Raw genomic sequence first — 21,430 nt, 5'->3', positions numbered from 1 at the left:
ATCAAAGCTAGATCATAAGGAAAGAACTGAGACATACAGGAATGAGAGCCACAGTTTACAGGACAATAATTGAATTTTGAGTAAATTGATAGTTCATTTAATTGGATATATGAATTTGGAATAATAAACAAAATTTAAAGAAACTTGCATTGGTTGTAAGACCTACTTCATTAAAAAAAGTTCAGTGTACCCATTTTCTTGAAGCTTGGCAGAAAGGATCGAAACACATTTGCAACCCCAGATCTGAACCCACACCAACTTGAATTTCTAAATTGAATCGTACTTACATCTTCTGAGCAAAAATAACAGAAAAGGAGACAGCTGTGGACGGCACTTCTTTGGGAGCCTCCTGTTTTTCCAGAACATGGAAGGAACTTTGTGGGGAGAAATGACTTTTGAGCAACACTGTAGATGGGTGTGAACAGCTTTTACCTGATTTGAAAGTGGGAGAGAATTTGCATACTTTTGTATGCACCCAATGAGTATTTTTCCTTTCCTATCACATGCCTGTGGATGGACTACTGCAACTGTTCTCAGCCTACTCCACACTTCCTTTAAAGTTCTGGTGGCAGAAAAGCACCCTGAAGTTAATACTTATCACTTCACATTTATTATTGTGATCATGGCAGGATGCAGAAGTGCTAGGTACTTTCCAAAGAGACAATCCCTGCTATGAAAGAATATGCATTCTTATTCTTAATTAGCTTAATATTGCTATGATTTCCAGTTTGTAATGCAAAAACACAGAACTGTCATTGTCAAGAGCTACAGAGGGCACACACACGCACATTAGGCACTTTGTTTTATTTTGCAAAAAAAAAAAAAAAAGTCTTTTATATATAAACCATTTCATTCTCTCTCAAAACATTCTACAACTATACAGCTGTTTGCTCCATCATTTGCATAGGAAATACCACAATACAAAAATAAGGTAGGGGGAGGCAAAAGAAGCAAAACAGCAACCAATTTATGCATGTGTTTCCACGTATAAACATTTGAAGCCTTACAAAATTATTTACATCATTTGTCAACTATTTACATTAAGAGCAACATTTCTAACTATAACAAACAAAACTATAATTTATCAAGTATATGTAAAATTGTCTTAAAAAAAAAAAAAAAAAAAAAAAAAAAAAAAGAGTCTATCATATACCACAAATAAATAAAGACAAACAACAGTTTCAACAAAGCTAGGTTTTCCTGCAAGACCCTTTTTTGGTATTTTGATTGTTTATTTTACCCTTTGGTTGACAGCTTAATATTACAGCTTGTGAACTCCAGACACTTTTACTAGGTTTGTTTCATTTTCTCCTGTTGCCTGGCCAAATCCTACATGGTCTAACCTCATCTTTGGCTCGTCACTTACTATTTCAAGGCTGAACACTGTGGATCAAAGTCATTGTTAGCATAAAAGGGCACCACCTCACTGACTTCAGTGGAGTTTCAGCTACTTTTGTCAGCAGTAAATTCTCCCGTGTGTCCATCTCAACAGTGGATTAACTAAACTGCACTGTAATTTTAAATAAAATTACTGTATCCTTTGCCTTCTAATAAATTATACGCAATATCCACATGAAACTAGATCATACTCGTGCTGAACCAGCTTAACATGTCTGTATATGAAAATTGCATCCTAAATCCTTCTTTTTAAAGTGATACTAAGTTTAGCTTATAGTAAGAGGTTTAACATTCTGTATGTATATCATAACTATCCCCACTATGTAGGCTTCCAACATTTACTTTGCAGTTCATTCTAAATGTTCCCCCCTTTTAAGCAATTTGAAAACGAAATCCTGCTTTGAATATTCAGTGCACACCATTTGAGTTAACAGGTACAAAACATCTGAACATTTTGCTCATTTCTCTTAAGAAAAATGAAGCTAAGTTGGTATTGTTTTGAGAGGTATTTAAGTAACTTTTTTTGTAAATGTGCCGTGTTATCAAATGTAAAACAACTGCTTTTTTTCAGATAATTCTTAGAAAAATTTTGTATTAAACCTAAAAAGCTGATTTGCATATTTACAAAATCTTTGTCATAGCAAACATGCAACATACAGAACAAAATGTTTTGTTCTATGGCTGTTTATGAATTTTTCTATGTATTTTTTCTCCACAGAATGATTTAACATTAAAAAAAAAACAACAAACACAAGTACTAAATATGTCCAGTAAAAACCTGACAGATTACAATTCATGGCTTTTCCACTGCATCCATTCATGTGTAGCCTCTCATTAATTCATTTACTAAACACTGTCACAATGACAGTGCTTTGGTCGAAACACCACAAGAGAAAAAAAAAAGTGTAATGCTGCCATGTGTCAAGACATAATACTTGTAAAGAGATGAAACCTGCTGACTAAAGCCATATACATCATGAGAGCAAACAAATGACTTGAACACTCCGATATCGTGATACAGTGTCTTCCCTTTTTCTGCATAAATATACAAAATATACATTTCCAGTTGCCTTTGAGATTTCTTTTAAATGGATAATCCATACTCAAAAATTAAACTCATTTTAGTTGTACGTCGAGAGTCAATAGGAAATTGCATAGATACAGAACTGCCTCAGCAACAAGTCCAGCTTTCAGTTCTGATGCCTCTTCATGTGGAGAGCCAGGTGATCGGAGCGAGAGAAGCTGCGGTTGCACACAGCGCACTGGAAGGGCTTTGCCCCCGTGTGCTTCCTGTAGTGGCGCGTTAGTTCGTCCGAGCGTGCGAATCTCCAGTCGCAGCCCTCCCACGTGCACTTGTATGGTTTTTCACCTGGAAAGACAGAAGGCAGAGCACTGTCAGCTGTCGCTCCATTTCCCGGAGAAAATGGGCGTGAGTTCGCACTGACACTGCTGCTCAGTTTAAAATGAAAAACAACAATGAAGTGGGAACCGATCCTTCCCAATTATTCACAGGCATGTTCAGCAGGCCCCAAATTAACAACCCCTTGTCTGTTTCAGCAAATTTTGCACTTGAACCTCTGATTAATGCTTCATTAAAATGGCACCACTTCAGAAACTTTCAAACATAAGCTTACTACTTATTCAAGTTAGAGACAGCTATGGCACAGAAAGGAACACAGGTTTTAAAAAATCCCTGCATGAGAAATATGCTTCCTCACATCCATCTCATTATGAGAGGGAGTAGAGAGAAAGTCTCGTAACAGTCAGGCCTAGTTTGTGACTGAACACTCGTACCTTTTAAAAATTTGTAAATTAAGTTAAACTGAGCTTTTTGAAAAGCTGAAACCAGTCTGAAACTAGAAGAAAGATTTCTATAAAGATTCCTTACAGTGTATAGATCTGTTTAAGATCTTCCGATGTGCGAACAAAGGTGCACAGTGTGTTACAAATACAACTGGGATAATATTTTCTAAAACGTCAGAGGCAACAAAATCTTGTGGTATTCTGGTTTGGGCTAGCTATATATAGAAGAAAGCATCTAAAAGACCAAAGTCCTTGTTTTCAGAATTAAATCTCTACAATCAGGTACTTAAATAGGTGTATTTTAGAGGTAGCAAGTGCTTGCTTGTTTCTATCGGTCTGTGCTGACGTAGACGGAGCATGGCATTGCTACATTACAGAAAATCTGAATACAACTTTGAAGTATCCTGCTAGACCTAAATACACTGGTCCAACCACCCAAAACACTTGCATTCATCCATTTTAAAACTATAAACAGGGTACTTGAAGCACGTCTATAATTTATGGACTTGCTTGTTGAAACGGGAGAAACACGAAGCCACGAAGTCAAGATGACTTCTACGTGAAAAGAGAACTTTACATGCGGACATACACCTGCTCAGGAGCTGGTATGGACATGATGTAACATACAAGTAAGCTTCATATGAAGAGCCTAAGATTACCTATTTATAGGCTATTGGTTGATGCTGGTTGACAAAAACACCTTTCAGTTCGCAGTCAATTGCTATCCCTATCCTTTATATTTATTTGATCCATTTGGCAAAGAGAGAAAGAAAACTGAGTTTATGCGAGCACTCGGCAGTAGCTTCACCTGAAGCAGAATCAGACCAAGGCTGGGATTTCAAAAAAATGCTTTCCAATACGGCTTACAGACCTTCTTTCTCCCTCTCCATTTGGTCTCAGACCTTTACCCTCGTAGTTGCAATCCTATAGCGTTGTGGAGTGACTCATCCTGTTCCCTGTTTTACCATCACGTTAGCACGTGGAAAAAAAAGACAAGCCAGTATCCTGCATTTCAAATGCTTGTTCTGCAGAAAACACCATTTGAGAAACTTTAGAACAGCACTCCAGAGTCTCTTAATTTTCATTTAAATGAAATCATGGAACTGGTTTTGTCTGTGAGTTTGTACTGCTTCTTCTGATCACCTAAGTAGTAACTTTCCATCTACTAATAGCAGTAAAGTCATCTGTTTGTTCACCATGGGGAAGTACCTTCATACTTGCAGAATGATCACAACTAGAACGAGACCTCTAAAAGAAAAACGAACCAACTAAACAAGATGCCTCCTCTTTGCACAAAAGGCAACCAGGATTTATTGACATCACAAAGGAACAATATCAAGCCTTAAGAAAACAACAAACCTGGGGCCTGGAATCACCTCCCAGAGTTCAAAATTATTTGACAGATGGTAAATCAAGACCACAATTTCTTACAAATTTCTGTCATGGTTGAATTTATCCTGCCTGATACCAACCAAAGACTGGAGTGACCTACAACATAGGATATTTGTGTTTGTTCCATGCAATGTTAGACTGCAGGTTAAAATACACATCTCATTCAAACACAGTGCATATAGCTTTTCTAACGTCAGAGTAGCCAGCCGAGATAACGCATTTGGTCTTCATGGCAAAGTGACAGAAAATATCTCTATTCGGTTCTCAGGATCTTTTGCAATATATATGTGATCCTTCATTTATTTAAACTGGGTCTTGCAAGGTTTGCACTGCTGATCCACAGGAATAATGCCAGAGTCATCTCCTGTGAATATTTTTTTTGTGTGTTAAAATACACAGGAGTTGCACAAAAGTGTTAATTTTGCATTTGAAACACCTTAACCCAAAAACAGTGTATTTCCTTTTCTCCTTTCTTTCTCCTCTTCCTCCATATTGGCTTTAAGCTCTTCTAATCAACTGTTTCTATCTGGTTTAGAATTATTCTTTTTTAACCTAAATCCAGAGTAGTCTCATTAAGATGACTCTGTAAGAGCTTCTGGACAATCTTTAATAAAAACTTTCACTTAAAACTGCTGTAATTGTCAGTTGTAACTGCCCAGGCTCGTGATCCCCAACAAAACTGCCTGGAGAGAGCAGATCAATAGATGGGTCTCTGTATGCTCCCAAGGTGTTTACCAATTTCCAGAATTGGCAATGAGAGAAATGGTTCAAGAAGACAGGAAGATAGCAGTTAGCATGTAAGAGACCAGGACTGCCTGGAATGAAATGGATGAAACAGAGACCAGGAGACTAAACCCATGGTTTCTGAACTTGGTGTTGAGGAGGTGTATAAAGCATGTAGAAACTCACTGAGTGCTGTGCTGTGTTGTATTGAACAAGCAGTCTCAGAATTGTCCTGTACAGGTAGTACCTGACTCTAAGACCAAACAAAACCTCTGACCTCCCATTCTGACTCATTTGTGACAAGTGGTGCAAAGACTCCTGGCATATGAACCACCAGAAGCCAGGAATGCAGTGAATGGAGTGGCTTGCTGGACACGACAGGCTCCCAGTCAACGATGAATTCAATGGCAAGACCCCCACCAAACTCCAGGGGACCCGGGTTCCCCGAGATATATCTAGAAACTTGCACAGCTTACCCCACGGCAGCAGTCACCTCACCTTGTAATGCTGCCACGGCCACGAAGAGCCCCTGAAACTCAGGGAAAAGCCAGGCGATGGGGCAGCGGCACGTACAGAAAAGCCCTGCTGCCTTCTGCAGACCTGAGCTGAACTGAACAGCGTTCAGGGGATGCACGGAGGGGAACAAGCTGGTGCCTTACACAGATTGTTTTAACAGTGTTACTTTTATGTACTGGAAATTAAAGCCAGAATGCTGCTTTTAACCCCTGCTTTGGCTACCAGTAAGAACTGGAAAATGTATTTTTAGCGCCAATATAGAGGCCCAGATTATTTTGAATAAATCCTAGGGGTAAAATACTGAATATCTATGTTTGTAATGCTAGTTTCCGTTGGAAAGTTCTATTTAAGAACTGAATCAATTTCAAATGTTTTCCTTTTGGGCAAGGAGGAAGGGGGGCAAGAAGAAGAAGGTGGAGATTATTTTCACTCCTTTAAAGAAAGCAAAAGGACAACTAGCTGGTAGCATTTGCTCTCTCCCGGTCTATACACATGCTTTTTGTCATTTAGCAGAAATAAGAATTTGGTTTAAGTTCTTGTGGCAAGGGGAAAAAAAAAAAAAAGCCTCACGTTACATTTTCTGAAGTGAACTTACTGCTTTACTACACTGACTTTAAAGCACTGAGCAATCCAGGCTGGAGGATTTATTTAAAAAAAAAAAACGACAACAAACAAACAACACGGGTATACAAAACAAGGGACACTGAACCCTTTATCCAGTATTTTCATTGGCTACATAGTAATGTAAGATTTGTTTACTTTAATGATTGTGTGAAATACAGTAGCTGCAAAGTCTCAGAAATATTTGGTTTTCCTCCAGCAATTTAGGACTTCTATAGGGTGTTAAACCAAGAATGCCATTGGTCATCAAATATGAACGCAGTATAGCTCAGTTACTGGAACACGATCACTGTATCAAACAGATATTTCACTGTAAAAGCAAGAAAACAGCTAACTCCTCCACTTCAGGGGAGCTTCCACGGGATTTGTTAGAATGTCAACACTGTTCAACTAAAACACCACGGAGGAAGCTGGTACCGATTTCTAGCCAAATAGCACACTCCAGCCCTTTCTTCCCAAGCCAGAAATATTATACACAGCACTTCTGGGAAACAGAACTGCTTTCCTTTAAATTATACTTCAACAGGATAGGGATTTCATAAGTTTAATTGGATTTTTGCATAACCTCCTTCCAGTATCACTGATTTAAAATATTTTGTTAGGCTTATACATCCCAAAATGTATTTTAAGTTCTTGAACTGTTAATAGGCATCCATTCTACAGTTTTAAAAATAAATTTGTAGAGCATGAGAAACAGGCTTGTACTCGAGCATAGAAATTTTTAAGTACTAATGTTTAGTTTGGAAGCTCTTTTACAGAAAGCACCTAACAAGAGATAAGGGAATTTAGCCTGAAAGAAGACTATTTTTCTTGCGATGTGTTTGTCTGCCAAATATATATATATATACATATATATATATACATATATATATATATATACATACATACATACACACACACGCACAATGCCTTAGGATTGCAAGATGTCAAAAAGATGTCTGGATATCTACATATAACATGCCGACCATACTGGCCACTTCGACACACAAACTACCCCAAGGTAGATCCCAAGGTTTGGGATTCATGCTGATACCTCAAAAGCATTATCTGGGCCGGTGAGTCACAGCGCTGGCTCTTCTCCTTTTAATTTATCTTCATGCGACACAGTAGTTTAAAAATATACCAAGTGCTTTCCTAACATTAATTCTATCTACTGGCAGTGACGGTAGTTCCCATACTCATGCGGGTAAGGTACAGTGCCACCCACGGGGTGGATGTTGGTCATTCAGAAAACACCCTTTACCACGTTGACCTTGTTCTAGAAAATGTTTCTATTTAAGATGCTGTTTGGAAAAGAGTCACTGAAACCCCCCCATTAGCAATGAATTTCTCCATTAACAAAAAAGTAAGCTTCCTCACCTCACCCAAGAAAAGACTTGTGTGACTTTATTTTTGTAATTCACTACTAGAATTTCTTTCCTTAAATATAAAGCTGCAAACATTACAGGCCAGATTTTTCAAACCTAAAGTTAGTCAGCTGCATTGGTATGCAGAAACCCAAATACAGGTATTACACCCACCGAAACCTGCAGTGTCTCTTATTTTCTGTCAGAGCTATGAGCTTCTTTGAGAAAGAAAAAGCAGCACAGCTTTCAAACTGCAAAAACACAATGTCTGATTACAGGCTCCTAAGAGTATAAAATGATCCCTCCTCCTAGTTTTCCGTCTTTTTTATGTTACTCGTGTTTATCATGTGCAAGCTACCTAATGCTACGTGCTTTAAAGAGCGTTTGAGACCCACCTAAGTGTTTGCAACTACGGGCGAAGTAAACAGGCCTCTGTCAAATGGAAATGCAAGGGAGTGCCAGCAGCCTCCACACGTCTGACAGAGCAGGCACGGTGACTCCAGCGACTTAAAAAGGGACAATTTCACCCAAGGTCCTACATTTCAAGGCTGCTGCTGGACATGACAGGGAACAGAAGACACAGCCGACATGAGTAAGCTGGCTAGAAGATGAAATGCCCGTTCTTGTTCTGTAGGAAAGTGTTTTCACCTGGTGGTGGAGCAGGGGGTGGGGAAGGGACCCCTTTGAAGTTCTGTGAGGAGGCACGCATCGCCTCCATGAGTCACTGACAAAGACAACACGTTTCGGCTCTCTCTGTGCCATATCGCTGTCTGGCATCTGCCTCCTCAGGAGCGAGAAGACGGACATGTCTGACAATAGCAGAAAGCCAGCCCCAGAAAGCCCAGACAACACGTAATCCTGGCCCAAGCAGCGGCTGGCCTAGCTTTGGGGCAAGACTCAGACCCATCAGTACCACAAAACACCATGCCCCACTCAAATTAACTTTCACAGTGCCAGGCGCTGGCCTTGAAACACGTGCGACTAGGTGTGATAAGAAGGTGGGAGGAAAAGCAGAAGTTTCTGCACTGTAGAGATTGTACCAGTAGGTATCTATGTCCTGTCCAGTTTTAAAACAGGCTAATGAGAGAGATTTATCTGGCCTCCAAGTTTTCTGTCACATTTGCTTTTACATCTTAGAATTAGTTGTCTTAGTTCGCTGACATACCACAATCAAATTTGTAGAAGAACTAGGAACAAATGCAGTGTTTTTCCTCCGTTTTAGCTTGCCTGAAATAGCTCTCCTCTAGGTTACAGCATCCCAGTTTTAAACTCCTGTCTCTTCCCAGCTGACTGAAATCAAACACAGTTACTTCTGTGCCCTTCTGCTCTCATTCAAAATAAGTTTTTACCTCTGGAAGCTCACCTAAAGTTGGACCTTCCTTCTGTCATTGACTACGCGTTGCAGTTGTTAAAAGCAGATTTTTAGCTTGCATTTTTGCCTTCATTTAAGGCTGTTTTTTCCCAGAGAAAGAACAGAAAGCTGAAATTTCAAAACAAATAAAAAAAAACCTCAGCTGCTTAAAAGCTCTTTCGTGCATCGAAATTCTCTGTGTTGTCCAAGACGGAGAGGGATTAGAAGGCTGACAGCGCACAAAGAGGTTGAAGGAAATCCAGCTTATTTTGCGAGTGATGAAATAAATGTAGTCCTTGAAACATCCAGTCCCCCGGTGATATGAATGCATAACATATGCTGCACATTTAAAAATGTGATAAAAGCCTGTGCCTAGTATAGTAAGGGCTAATGGGTGACCATTAAGTGCTATTTCACAATAAAACAGGATTTTAAGGAATCCCGTAACAGAGTTCCATTTGGTAAGCCCCATCACTGATAAATCAAGTAGCGTTTGATCTTTCCAACAAAAGCATGCACAGGAGAAAAGGTAACTGTTTGGTAAGCAAATAGGACAGTCAAAAAACCTTATGCATCATTCCACTTCTGACTACAGCTATGTAAGGGCAGTATCTTTCTCAGAGCTCCCACCAACGCCCGAAGCGCTCTTGTTTTGCTAAGTGTTGTCTTACGCAGTTCAAGGATTACTGGGGAATCTTGACTGGCCTGCGAAACGGTTTATTTTCTTTCTGGCATAACATTCTGTCTTAACAGAGGTGGTCTCTCCACAAGGAGATATGCAAACAAAGAGGAAAGGAATTTTTTCTAAGTAGGTTTATAAGAAATCCATGCCATCTGGGGTGCATGGCCGTGTCTACAAGTTCTGTGCTGAAGAACACATTTCCTCATCCACGCCTGTGGTGCAAGAACAGCTCTTTAGCTCTCATACCAATAACACTGGCTCTTGTGTAGTCAGATAAGAGGTGCTCTTAAAATGGAATTCATTAAACATGTACTGTAGACTTCCAGATTTCCATCTACTGTATGCACACACAAAAAAAGCTGAAAGCAATACATTAAAGCTATTTTAATTCAAAGCGAAGCGCTGTACACTTGCCAAAATCAAAGGTTTTAATATGTCCTTAATCAGAGTTGTTAGAGATCACCGAATATAAATAATGCAGCCTGACAGGACAGGAATGTTGCTACCAAGATACTCAGACTAAACTAGGACATTACTTACATGTTTCTAATCTTTCACCGATGGGAGGTGCAGGTCATCTAACAAACAACAAACACCGCCACTCACAACATGTTCTGTGGAACCAGGAATCAATTGTCCAAGTCAAGCTCAGAAATTAATTACAATAAGGAATGTCTAATCAAATAATGGAAAGTTTTAATCACTGGCAATTGCTGTGAATCTTGGACTATATTAGCATATGTAGGGCGGTCTCAAAATGAACTATATTTAAATCCGGTCTCTTAGGTCAACAGTTTCCTTATCAGGAATCAAATATCCTGGAACTGAAGTTTAATCCTCTCAGGGAGCAATTGACAGAAACAACAGTGTTTTTTTGTTGTTTTTTGCTTTAAGCTTTCATGCTCAGAGAGACTTTCTAGGCTTTTAATCAAAAGGAAAATGTCAGGCTTTTCTTTTAAGTATCTCAAGTCCAGCAGGAGTATCCCTCACCTGACACCTTGGAATTTCATCCCTGCATCCTAAAAATGGAGTGCCAGACGCTGACGTGAATGCCCGGTAATATTTAATTAAAACTTAGCCTTATATTGCTAAGACTTCACCCAGAAAAGAGCAACGCATTCAAACATGTCTCGTTTAGGTTATGACTACAGATAAAGAACTGAATCAATTAATCCAAAGGTCTGCAATCATCCACAAAGTGTTTGAAAAATGCATTATTTTCCCTTAAACTGTGGTTTGCAGAGGAAAATAATGTACTTCCATTTCTCACACAGGCAACTAATGGATTTAGCAGAATTCATAAATAAAAGATACCAACATATTCTCCAGCAGTGTCTAGCAACACTGCACTTTAATGCACTTTGTCAACAATTTTATTTAACTCTCCTCCATTTTTCCCTATTCTCTCTACCAATGACGGCATTTACTGACATCTCCTTAAAGTATAATCTGCACAACTGACTCATTCAACAGTTTAAAGAAACAGAATCTGCATGGAAATATTACTTAATGGCTATTTTCATGATCCAAAAGATTTTTCCAAGATAAAGTGTAGCTACAGACACGGAAAACTGCTACCATGAGCGAGGCAGAGCCTTGTGGAGCTTCAGTTCTCCACTCGTACAACACGAATGAAATCCTTCCTTTAATTCTCAGGACGATTCGAGTCAATACGTGGTTTTGTGAGGTGCTTTATTTCCAGTAGGAGTCCAATACTGCTCATCTTTCCTTCTAAAGAACAGGCATCCTGAATGCCTGGCAATGCTGTATGGTGCCACCATTAACACGCATACATGTATAGCTATGGCAAATTCAGAGCACAAAGTCCTGAGGACTGCTGAGGTCTATTGCACACAACTGGTTCTAATTCTGGTGTACCATCACAGGCTAATTCTGGATCGATTGAGGCAGAGATCTAAATTAAAATGAAACGTTTAACACCTTGAGGAACTGCACAGGATAGCAGCTGTCCCATGCCTATGTAACATTTGAAATAACCAGGGACAGTGGAAGTATTTTGAGTGCATCTCATTTAGAGAAATGCCATTTCTCTGGAGTTATCTCGGCTTCCACTTCCCATCACCAAATACAAACTAGATCTATAGATAGAGATGAAATAGTTCTGCAGTTAATGTTAGAAACTATTAATGGCAAACCCACCATGTGATCAGAGAACATGCCTGTACAAAGACTCTGTATACGGAAAACCAATATGCAGCTGGAAAATGTCCTCGATGTGTGCGGCTTGATGTGTTCAAAACAGTGACAGATTTTCCTCTAAAAAACATACACAATTCTCAAGAATGCAGCTGTTCATGGAAATAATAAAAAACCACCCTAGAGCCAGCAGCTCTGCTGCAGTATCACAGGTAGGGTACAGGTAGGGCATTCCAGGTGCCTGCATATCAAAGGCTCAACTTCAAGAGTCCCAAATTTTTACACATAAAGAAATGCAACAGGCAAAGTTATAGGACTGCTGTTTCTGAAGGACAGTTTGATATATATATGTGTCTACTCAGACATCACAGAAGAGATCTCTAATGAGGTTTATCTGCAACTGGCAACGAATTGCTTTGCGCTGACATTTGGCACGTTTTTCTAGTTGGACACAGAGCTGTTATGCATGTGCCTTAAGGTAGTTTTCATGCTGGACAGCCTGCAATAAATGCCTAACACCCCCCCCACATTATACACACCAGTTGCACAATACAAGTTATGAAACTAAACTCGTTCCATGACTAACAGGTAGAATCATTTTAGAAGAAAATCCCTGCTTCAAGATGTCAAAAAAAAATCCAATCTGTTTTGACAGATGCTCCAACAGGTAGTTCAGCACGCTGAATATCACTCTGCCCATTTCAGGAAGAACTAATACCGAGTTAAGATAGCACGCTGAAGTATTTAAGCTATTCAAACATACTGGACATCTGCTCCAGAACTGCACAGAGATGGACGCACAATGTTGTGTTATCTTTGCAGCAGCTGAATATTTGCTTATGTTCCATGTTTTGGGTTACCAGTTTATCAACAGCCAAAATTTACTTTGCAATTTACATATGCTAAAGCATTGTCTAAAGGAAGGAAAAAAAAAAAAGTATGCCTGCTTCAGCAACTGGAATGTTAACCCTGCTTAGCTGTTTACATGAATATTGGATTCCAAATCAACAACGAAAGCGTGAATACAGAGTCCAGCATAATTTAATTAGATAAGAACTATACCAGTTTATACCATCTGACTCACTGCAAGGTAAACACCTAAGAAAAAAAAGTACAGGATTTTCCTCTTGCGTGCTTCCTCTGGTTTTATTTAAACATAGAAGTCTGACATGTTCATATTTGGATTCTAAGAAAGACTATAGCCTGCATTCCACCTATCAAAAATAACATTTTCCTTAAGTTTGTTCTCAAAGAACATCTATTAGACTCAGTGAAAGCCATTCAGCAGAGAAAGACTGCTAAATAAATACTGTGAAAAGGCTGAGATTTTCCAATACAAAAGGAAAACCATAAGGTCTGTCTTGACTTTTAATGGCAGACAAACTTTGCTGCAGGCTCTTTTATTTTAAGATGACAGATTGCTGAGAAGGGCGGGGACTGGTTGGGATGAGAGAGAGACTGCAGCCAATTTTAAAAGGTATTGTTAAGAAACTAAGAATAAGGAGAAAACAACTTCAGTGGTCCATGATTACTAAAGAACGGGTTTAGCCAGATAAACAGGTCTGCTATCCCTGAAGGGATTTGAAAGAATATCACACACAACTTTATTAAAATGGATTACGTGACAATTACTTCAGACTTTGAAGGTAAAAGCTTCACAAGTCTTTAAAAAAATAATAAATTAAAATCAAAGCTCAATAAACACCGTATGAAGTCATAGTTCTGGGGGATGGGGTGCACAGAAAATGGACTGTATGCACACACAAACACACCCTCAAATTCAGTCCTCCGTATGAAGTCCCTCTCCTCTGAGGTCAGCAGGGAGATTCCCCTGCAATCCTGAGGGAGCTGGGCCCCCAGCGTAACTCAGTTGCCCTGAGATTGTGTCCACTCTCGTTAGCTAGCGTTCAGTTAATTGATTTATGTGGTTTCGGATGCATCAGAGACCCTGCTCGTTAATCGACACATTTCAGCCGTAAATTATGAGGGAGATTAGAATCTTTACTAGAAATCTTCAAGTATTAAATGAATATTCAAGAGAGTTAAACTAATCCAAACTCTGAAATAATGCAGGTAACAGGATATGGACTCGCATTCTTGCATGTTAACACTTTAGACAGTTTATCCCTTCATTCACCTCCCCAGAAGACCCTTTGTATTCCAGGCTTGCCTAAATTCACTAGATTTTTATCTAAAACAACATTCTTGTTTCCATGAATACATCAGCTTCTCTGACCTTTGCACATTAATCCACATTTCTAAGGTCAAACATCTATAGGTGAAAAAAAAAAAAAAAGTGAAGGTAACAATAAACATTAGTGACCCTAAGCAATGTACATTAATGATGTACACACACTTCTATGCACACCAACACTAACTTTTAAAACCTAGTCATTACCGAAAGTACAAAAAATACAGATTTATTTAAAAAAAATATTTTTTTTTATTTCAAACGAAGCCTAAGTAATGCTCATTTTTAGAGTAGAACCTGGTTTTTATGTTCTGCCTAGTTATTGTAGAAAGCAAGTGACATATTTAAAACTGAGACTCAATTGCTGGCTGAAATGCGTAAGTGCATGGACACACACTTACAGATTTTTTATTAAAGAGCAGTAATATAGCACTCTGTGACATTATTCAGGTTTATAGCCTCACAAAATGTCTTTATTACGCTAGTTGGTAATGAGTGAATTTATACGCATCAAAAACGTGTGTTCTTGTTTAGTCTAATACTACAGTTCAGCAATAATCCCTGTACAGTTGCTTTTAACTTTTTACTGTGATTGCACCACAGATAACTCTTTCATTTATCAAAACAAATTTTCCATAGTAACATTTAGCCTGGAGATACTCGATTTCTCTACAATAAGCTAACGATACATTCAGAGCAGCTGCTGAAACACATCCTTGTTTCCAGAGATACTGAAATATTTTGTTAGATCATAGCTCGTGTTCTGTTCTGTTGACTTTTGGGTTAAACTTAGGTGAAATCCCAGTACTTGAACAGCACAACCACAGTGTTGACAGCCTGCTTCACTAAGCGAATTGCTTGAACTGTGACTCCTGTTTTGCTCTGGATTGATGTTTACACATAAGAGTTTGCATTCGCACTCCATTTTAAAAACAACAGTAGTAGCCCTCTCATTTTATTTCCACAGAGGAAAACAAAAAAAGCAATTGTCTTTTTACTGTAAAGATTTAGCGTGACCAGTTTTGTATTAAGATCCCAGCAGAGAACTATCCTAATAGCTTCAAATGTGCTGTTGGGGAGCTAGGTATTTCTCCCCCTACCTCCCTTTCTTGTCATGCCTTCTGTCTACATGGGTCCACTCTCAGGGGCAGACCCTGTGAAGTTTTGCCTTCAAATAACTGTTCTTTGAAGGCACGGCTTGTGCATGCGTGGATAAGCAAATCTTTGTCCTGAGCTTGGCTCGGTGCAGGCCCACGAACTGGGACTGTCTGTAGCTGCGGGCAGAACTTGATCAAGGTACAAACACAAATGTTACACACAAACAGTTTTCATTTTCGTTTCCTCCATTTTAATGTCTTTCACCAGCAAAAAAATGAAATGAAGTCTCTGTTCTTTTTACTGGAGAACAATTTGTCTTAAAAAAAATAAAAAAGCACACTTAATGCTAAGGACTACTTAAATGGAGATACCTGGGGAATTTTCATGACCTTTCTGAAAAAAATTAAGTAATTCCAACAGGCCAAAGATAAAGCTCAGAATAGAAAATTCTTTATTTAGATAAATTTTTAAAATTAGAGCACTTACTATGCTGAATTCATTATTCACAGGAAGCGAGTCCTATTTTTTGAAATGCAGTACTTCCATCTGCTTTATTCTTAACTGATTTGAGTTTCGTATTGTAAAAGGTTCAACAAAACTGCATTAAGAATAAAAAGAATTCTTACTGGCCAAACCTGAAACTTTTCTTAACTGCCAGCCTGATCTCATACCACTCTACAGAAAACAGGGAGAAGATGGCAGATCAAACGCTTCTGCCTTTACAAAAGATGCATAACCCATTAATGAGCAAGACCCAGCGAGAGAGCGAGTACATACCCGTGTGAGTTCTCAGGTGCGCTTTTAAGTGAGAAGACTTTGTATAAACTTTCGTGCAGCCTAAAACAAAATAAAATAAAATGGAAGAGAAGTGTTTCAGTAGGGAGAATAGGAACGCTTCACATTACATTTAAACTTCCTCATGCAGTGCTGAGGTACTATCTGGAAACATTTAAGTTTATTACCTTCTGGCACCATAATCATTTAGAAGTATAATTTAATATAGAAAGCTCCTAGGAGACATTGCTTTACATAGGAAAAAAAAAATGTTTCTGGTAGACTTAATACCTTCTAATGTAGTGTAGAACAATCTACGTATAGTAACACCTGCTACATAAATTAACAACTCAGAGACAGACTTTTTTTTCTTAAATTTCCTAAAGAATTTGCTCAAGCCAGTCTGTGCTGTTGTTACCCAGGACTCTACATCACTTTTCCATTATGCAGTTATCATGCTGCACACCGATCGGGCTATACACCACTCTGAGTAGTATTTGTAAAGGGAAAGAGAACCAAGAGCCGCAATTTCTAGGTGCGCACAGAGCGGTGTCAGTGTCCCATACCTGGCACCATGTATTACTTGAAGGAAAGGGTTGTAGAGTTAGATTCCTCTTCCAGTGCAATTTAATAGAAGGATAGGCTCGAAGGGAATTTATCTGTAGACAATTTTCAAAGGTAGCTTTAATGGATTTATCTAGGCAGCTGAATTCCCTATTTGTACCAGGGGAGATACAGCCATAGCCTTGGCTGCCAGGAACTGAAGTGAGTCTTTCAGCGTCAGATTCAAGCTCAGCTTCTGCTCCATCACAGGAGCTGGAAAGGCGAAAGCATGAGCTGGACAGCCACGCTGACTTTAATTAGAGAAGGTTTTTGTTTTTTGTTTTTTTACTATGTTTTAAATGGAACACAACTTTTATAACACAGGAAAATGCGCTCAGGAGTTTAAGAGGGTAACAAGTGACACAAATAAAATGATGTGCATTATTTAAAGAATGTAAATACACACCACACAAAATAAGATGCTGAAGAAAAAAAATCTATTTTAACGAGAAATTATTTATTTCTCTAAGCATACTACAGCTGAAAAAAAAAAAAGACTGTGATTAATCACACTTTCTTATCACAAGAGCTCAGTTTTCTGGAACACATTGCTTACCAGGATAGTCACAGTAGTGAATGCGTCTTTTCTCCAAATCTGGGTTACTTCTTCTGTTGTATCTGACTGGCTGGATGTTCTGGGGAGTTATTGGCAGAGTTGCTGGTAAATTCGGGTTGTGAATTGCCAGCTTGGAAGCTATAGTTGCGGCATATGAGGGAGGAGGGGTTAAATTCTGTAGCATCTCTGCTTGTCTGTCTGGACTCCCAGGCTCTGAGCTTGGGGGCGAAGGGGGGAAGTAAGTGGCCTGCTGCTGAAGAAACTGGTTTGGCATGGTGTAGGTGCAGGGGGGAATACCCTGGAACTGTTTCATTGCAGTCTGTGGAACCGCCGAGGAGAGGGTGTTAAGGCCTGCCATGGCTGAGGGCATGGAAACATTGCTAAGGGAGTCCATGACGGCTGCCTGAGGAGTCGTGGTGGGCATATCTAGATCCGGCGAGCTCAAGAGCTGATACAACTGGCCTTGCTGGGGCGTGACGGAGAGATGAACGTCTGGAGTCGGAAGCTCCTGCTTGATGAAAATGTTGTTCACGTCGGGAGTTTGGTGAGAGCTGAAGATGCTGGTAAACTCGGGAAGGGCCTGAGTAGGGGCAGGGGCTGGGGCAGTAGTTTCACTCTGGTGGCTGAAGATGGTGACGGGTTCGGTCTTGATGTGGGTTACGCAGGGTCGCTGGGATTTGTACAGGCCAGTTCTCAGGTGACTAATGTCGGGGAGGAAGACGTTCATGTTGATGCTGTAAGGCAAGCCTTCACTGTCAGTGAAGAACTGGTCTACGACCGAGGCACTGTCTCGTCTGTACTTTTTATGTTCAGGGATGACAGGGACGGGCGGGAGCTGAGGTGCCAGGTACTTCTCCATTTCACATCTTGTCTGCAAAAAGAAAATGTAGGATAACCCCCATGACTTGTTACCCACTGAGAAACAAGACTGCACGCACGTCGCGTGAGGCTTCAGAAATAAAAAAAAAAACAGTGCTCTTTAGCCAACACCGAGTTAAATACAGGGGAAGTTTTAAATAAAAAGCTGCCTTTTATAACCGGGAGGCTAATCAACATCATCAAGAACGGGAAGGTAAAGTGCCGGCACGCAGAGCAGGCACCGAGACTGATCCGATGCCTGGGCGCACGACAAACTTTTCATCTTTTATGTCTACAAGACAGCACTACACGGAGGAATGACAGGCTCCGTGTCTAATCTACAGATCTGGCGCTCGGGAATTCGCTGTTTAACAAGGCTGCTGCCGATCTGCTTCGCCCGCGCCGCTTTGAAAGGCGAACTTTAAGCAGCCACATCCTCGGCCGGCTCTCCCAGCGCTTCAGACGACGTTTGGCCACATCTGATTCCTGCGCTTCCAGGATTTCTCGGGCTCGGAAGAAGGGCGTGCGGTGAGAAACGCGGAGTGTGAAGATATAAATAACACCGAATAAAAGGGGGGCGGGCTGGCTACGCTAGCGCACCCCTCGTGTGAAGCGTCCCGGGGACTACGTTAAAAAGTTAAAAATATATATAGATATATATATATAAATCTGCACGGTGTGTAATTGTTTAACAGCGTGCTCGACACGTCCCTATTCATGCCTCGGTGCCGTGCCGGGAGAGCTCTTTAATTACTGGGGATCGTTCCCTTGGTGTAGTGGTGCGAGGGAATCCGTGGGTGGCGAGCGCCTGATGCATGCCTGGTACAGTCATCGGCAAAACATTTATCGTGCACTCTCCAGTGGGCAAATGCTACATTCCCCCTCGCCCTGTCAAGAAGACGGCGCTCATTCCAGATCCGTTTAGCACCCGAAAAGAGAAAGCAGCTGCCAGGCAGCAACCCCTGCCCCAGAGCGCCTTTCGAGCCCTTCCTTCAAAGGCAGACCACCAGAAAACACAACAAACACACCGGCCCGGCGCTTTGATCCGGGGCTGCCCTAACACGCCAGGCAGCTTTTTGATTTTTTTTTTTTAGTTTTTGGGTTGTTTTCCCTCCTCCTTCCACCCCCCCCCCCCCCCTGTTTACAAGCCGGGGGCAGCTCGCTTTGAAGCCGAGCCCCCAACCCGCGGCTCCCCCAGCAGCCGGGATCCCGCCGGGATTTTGGGACGGGCACGGAGCCCCCCGGGGCGCGTCCCCCACCCCAACGCGACCCCACCCCGGGCAGCAGCGGCGACTCCCAACGCACACCCGGCTCCCCCCGACCCGTCCGACGGGCAGCACCCTCTCCTTCCTCCTCCTCCTCCTCCTCAGCCCCCTTCCCCTACCTGCACCATCTCCTCCGCCGGCAGGGTCGCGCCGCCGCCCCCGCCGCCCCCCGGGTGCTGCTGCTGCTGCTGAGGGGGCGGCTGCGGCGGCGGCTGCTGCTGCTTCATGTCCTCCCCGGGGAAGATGGGCGCCTCCCTGGCCCCCAGCACGGGCTTGAGCTGCGCGAACACCGGCTCCTCGGGCTGCTGCACGGCGCCCAGGCGGGCGCTCATGCTCAGCACCCGGGTGGCCATGAGGCAAGGCGGCGGCGGCACGGACCCAGCGGCGCTGGGCGCTGGGCTCTGGGCGGCTCCGGCTCCTGCTCGGCTCTCGCTGCCCAGCAGCCCCAGCCCGGCGTGGCCCTCAGTGCCTCCGCCCGTACCTGGCCGCGGGTGTCTATCGGGCGGCACACGCCCGCCCCTCTTCCCCCCCTCTCCGCCCCTATCTCCCCCTCTCCGCCCCCCGCACCCCACCCGGCGCGGGGAAGGGGCCGGCCCTCAGGGCCCGCGGGATGGCGGCGGGCTCCTCCCCGCGGCACGGCACGGCCCGGCCCGGCAAGGGGAGCCTCAACAAGTGCCCGGCAGCCCCGGCCCCCTCTGAGGGGGTTTTAGTGTCATGCACAGCCCTCCGCGGCTGGGTGTAGCCGCCTTGCGCACCTCTCGTCTTCAACAGTTTGTTATTATTGTTATTATCGATATATTTTTGTCCCGGAGGCAGCTCGTGCTCGAAAGCTGCCGTGAATAAATGTTGGTGCTACCGTGTCCAGCATCGCTGCCGTGTGCTGGGGAAAGTGCTGCGATCAAAGTGGCTGGAAGGAGGGGAGAGGAAAAAGGTGGAAGAAGCAAAAAGGGGAGAGGACAAGGCTGAGGCACGCTGTCGCTCTCTCACCCCTTTTTTACTCTTTCTGTGATTATTTTTTCCCCTCTGGGACAAGGCGAGTTTCTGTCCGCGCGCTGGTTTTGAGGTGTGGTTTGGGAGCAGAGCGATGCCGCTGCAGGGGCCGGCCAGCGAGCTGGGCTCCCTCGGGTTTCGCCACAGGAGGAGGAGAAGGAAGGAGGGACACCGTCCTGCTGCACAGCCACAGAGGCTTCACACCGTCTGGGAAAAGTACAGCCTACCAAAAAAAAAAAAAAAAAAAAAAAAAAAAAAAAAAAAAGGAAAAAAAACACCCAAACCTTTCCACCCTTGTGTTGCCTTGCGGTCCCGGTCTGCACGGAGGGAATCTCCGGGTCTGGAGAAATGTTGCCCTCCCCACATCCAGCCCCTGTCATTCACAGACAGGGCTCTTTTTCCAGGGCAAAAACATAAATAGCATTTTTCCCTGGGCAGCCTCGCACGCCTCCCAGCCCGTGCAAGGAGGCTGTTGCAGAAGGCCAGTCAGGGAGCCAGGAGGAGCGCAGCACAGCATTTACTGCACGAAGCGGCTGGCGAGCAGCGTGTAGCTGCTTGGTGCTCCTTGCTGCTAACGTGGGTCTGGCTGCTCCCGTCAACGCAGCCCTAAAAATTGCGCAGACTGATTTCCATCCACCGCTAGCACATATTCAGCTCATACAGTGTGTTAACTTCAGCGTCCTTTTCCCCAGGACTCATCGCCAGCATTTCTTTTTTTTTTTTTTTTCCATTCCAGCCTGGAAACAGGTGTTTTAGCAAACAGGTCTCGTTTGGGGTTTGTGTGATGCCCCTCACATAACCCTGTTTTCTCCCTGCGAGGCTCCCGAGTGCGGTTGTGACCCTCGGAAATGACAAGTTTGGGGCAGACTGCTCTGTAACAACTTTAAAAATGTGCTGTCTGCACCTTATTTCAGCTGTAATTCTCCTAGAAGACCAGCGGGATCGCGGGGCTAGGCAGCATCTGGCAGAGCACATACACCCGTAACTTTCAGACATTTATGTAAATTGCATGGCTGTAGTAACTGAAATGTTTCTGAGACTTGCACACTTTAATTACACGCTTTGCCTCCGTCTGATTAAATGAATGATAAACAGATAATTTCAAA

General features: G+C 42.3%; 1 protein-coding gene across 1 annotated transcript; it reads right to left on the bottom strand.

Annotated features, from left to right (window-relative positions):
* Positions 1-801: 801 nt before the first annotated feature.
* KLF5 (KLF transcription factor 5) lies at positions 802-19,783 on the bottom strand. The gene is made up of 4 exons (XM_082751674.1): positions 19,454-19,783; positions 17,212-18,082; positions 16,056-16,115; positions 802-2,767 (listed from the first exon to the last, which is right to left on the bottom strand). Exons 1-4 carry the CDS (start codon positions 19,685-19,687, stop codon positions 2,589-2,591), a joined length of 1,344 nt encoding a protein of 447 aa, XP_082607800.1. The 5' UTR covers positions 19,688-19,783; the 3' UTR covers positions 802-2,588.
* Positions 19,784-21,430: the final 1,647 nt, after the last annotated feature.

The sequence above is a fragment of the Aythya marila genome, assembly GCF_965140915.1.
Source record: "Aythya marila genome assembly, chromosome: 1".
In the NCBI taxonomy this organism is placed as follows: domain Eukaryota; kingdom Metazoa; phylum Chordata; class Aves; order Anseriformes; family Anatidae; genus Aythya; species Aythya marila.
The sequence above is the reverse complement of the archived record's forward strand: the minus strand, read 5'-3'. Positions and strand labels throughout refer to the sequence as shown.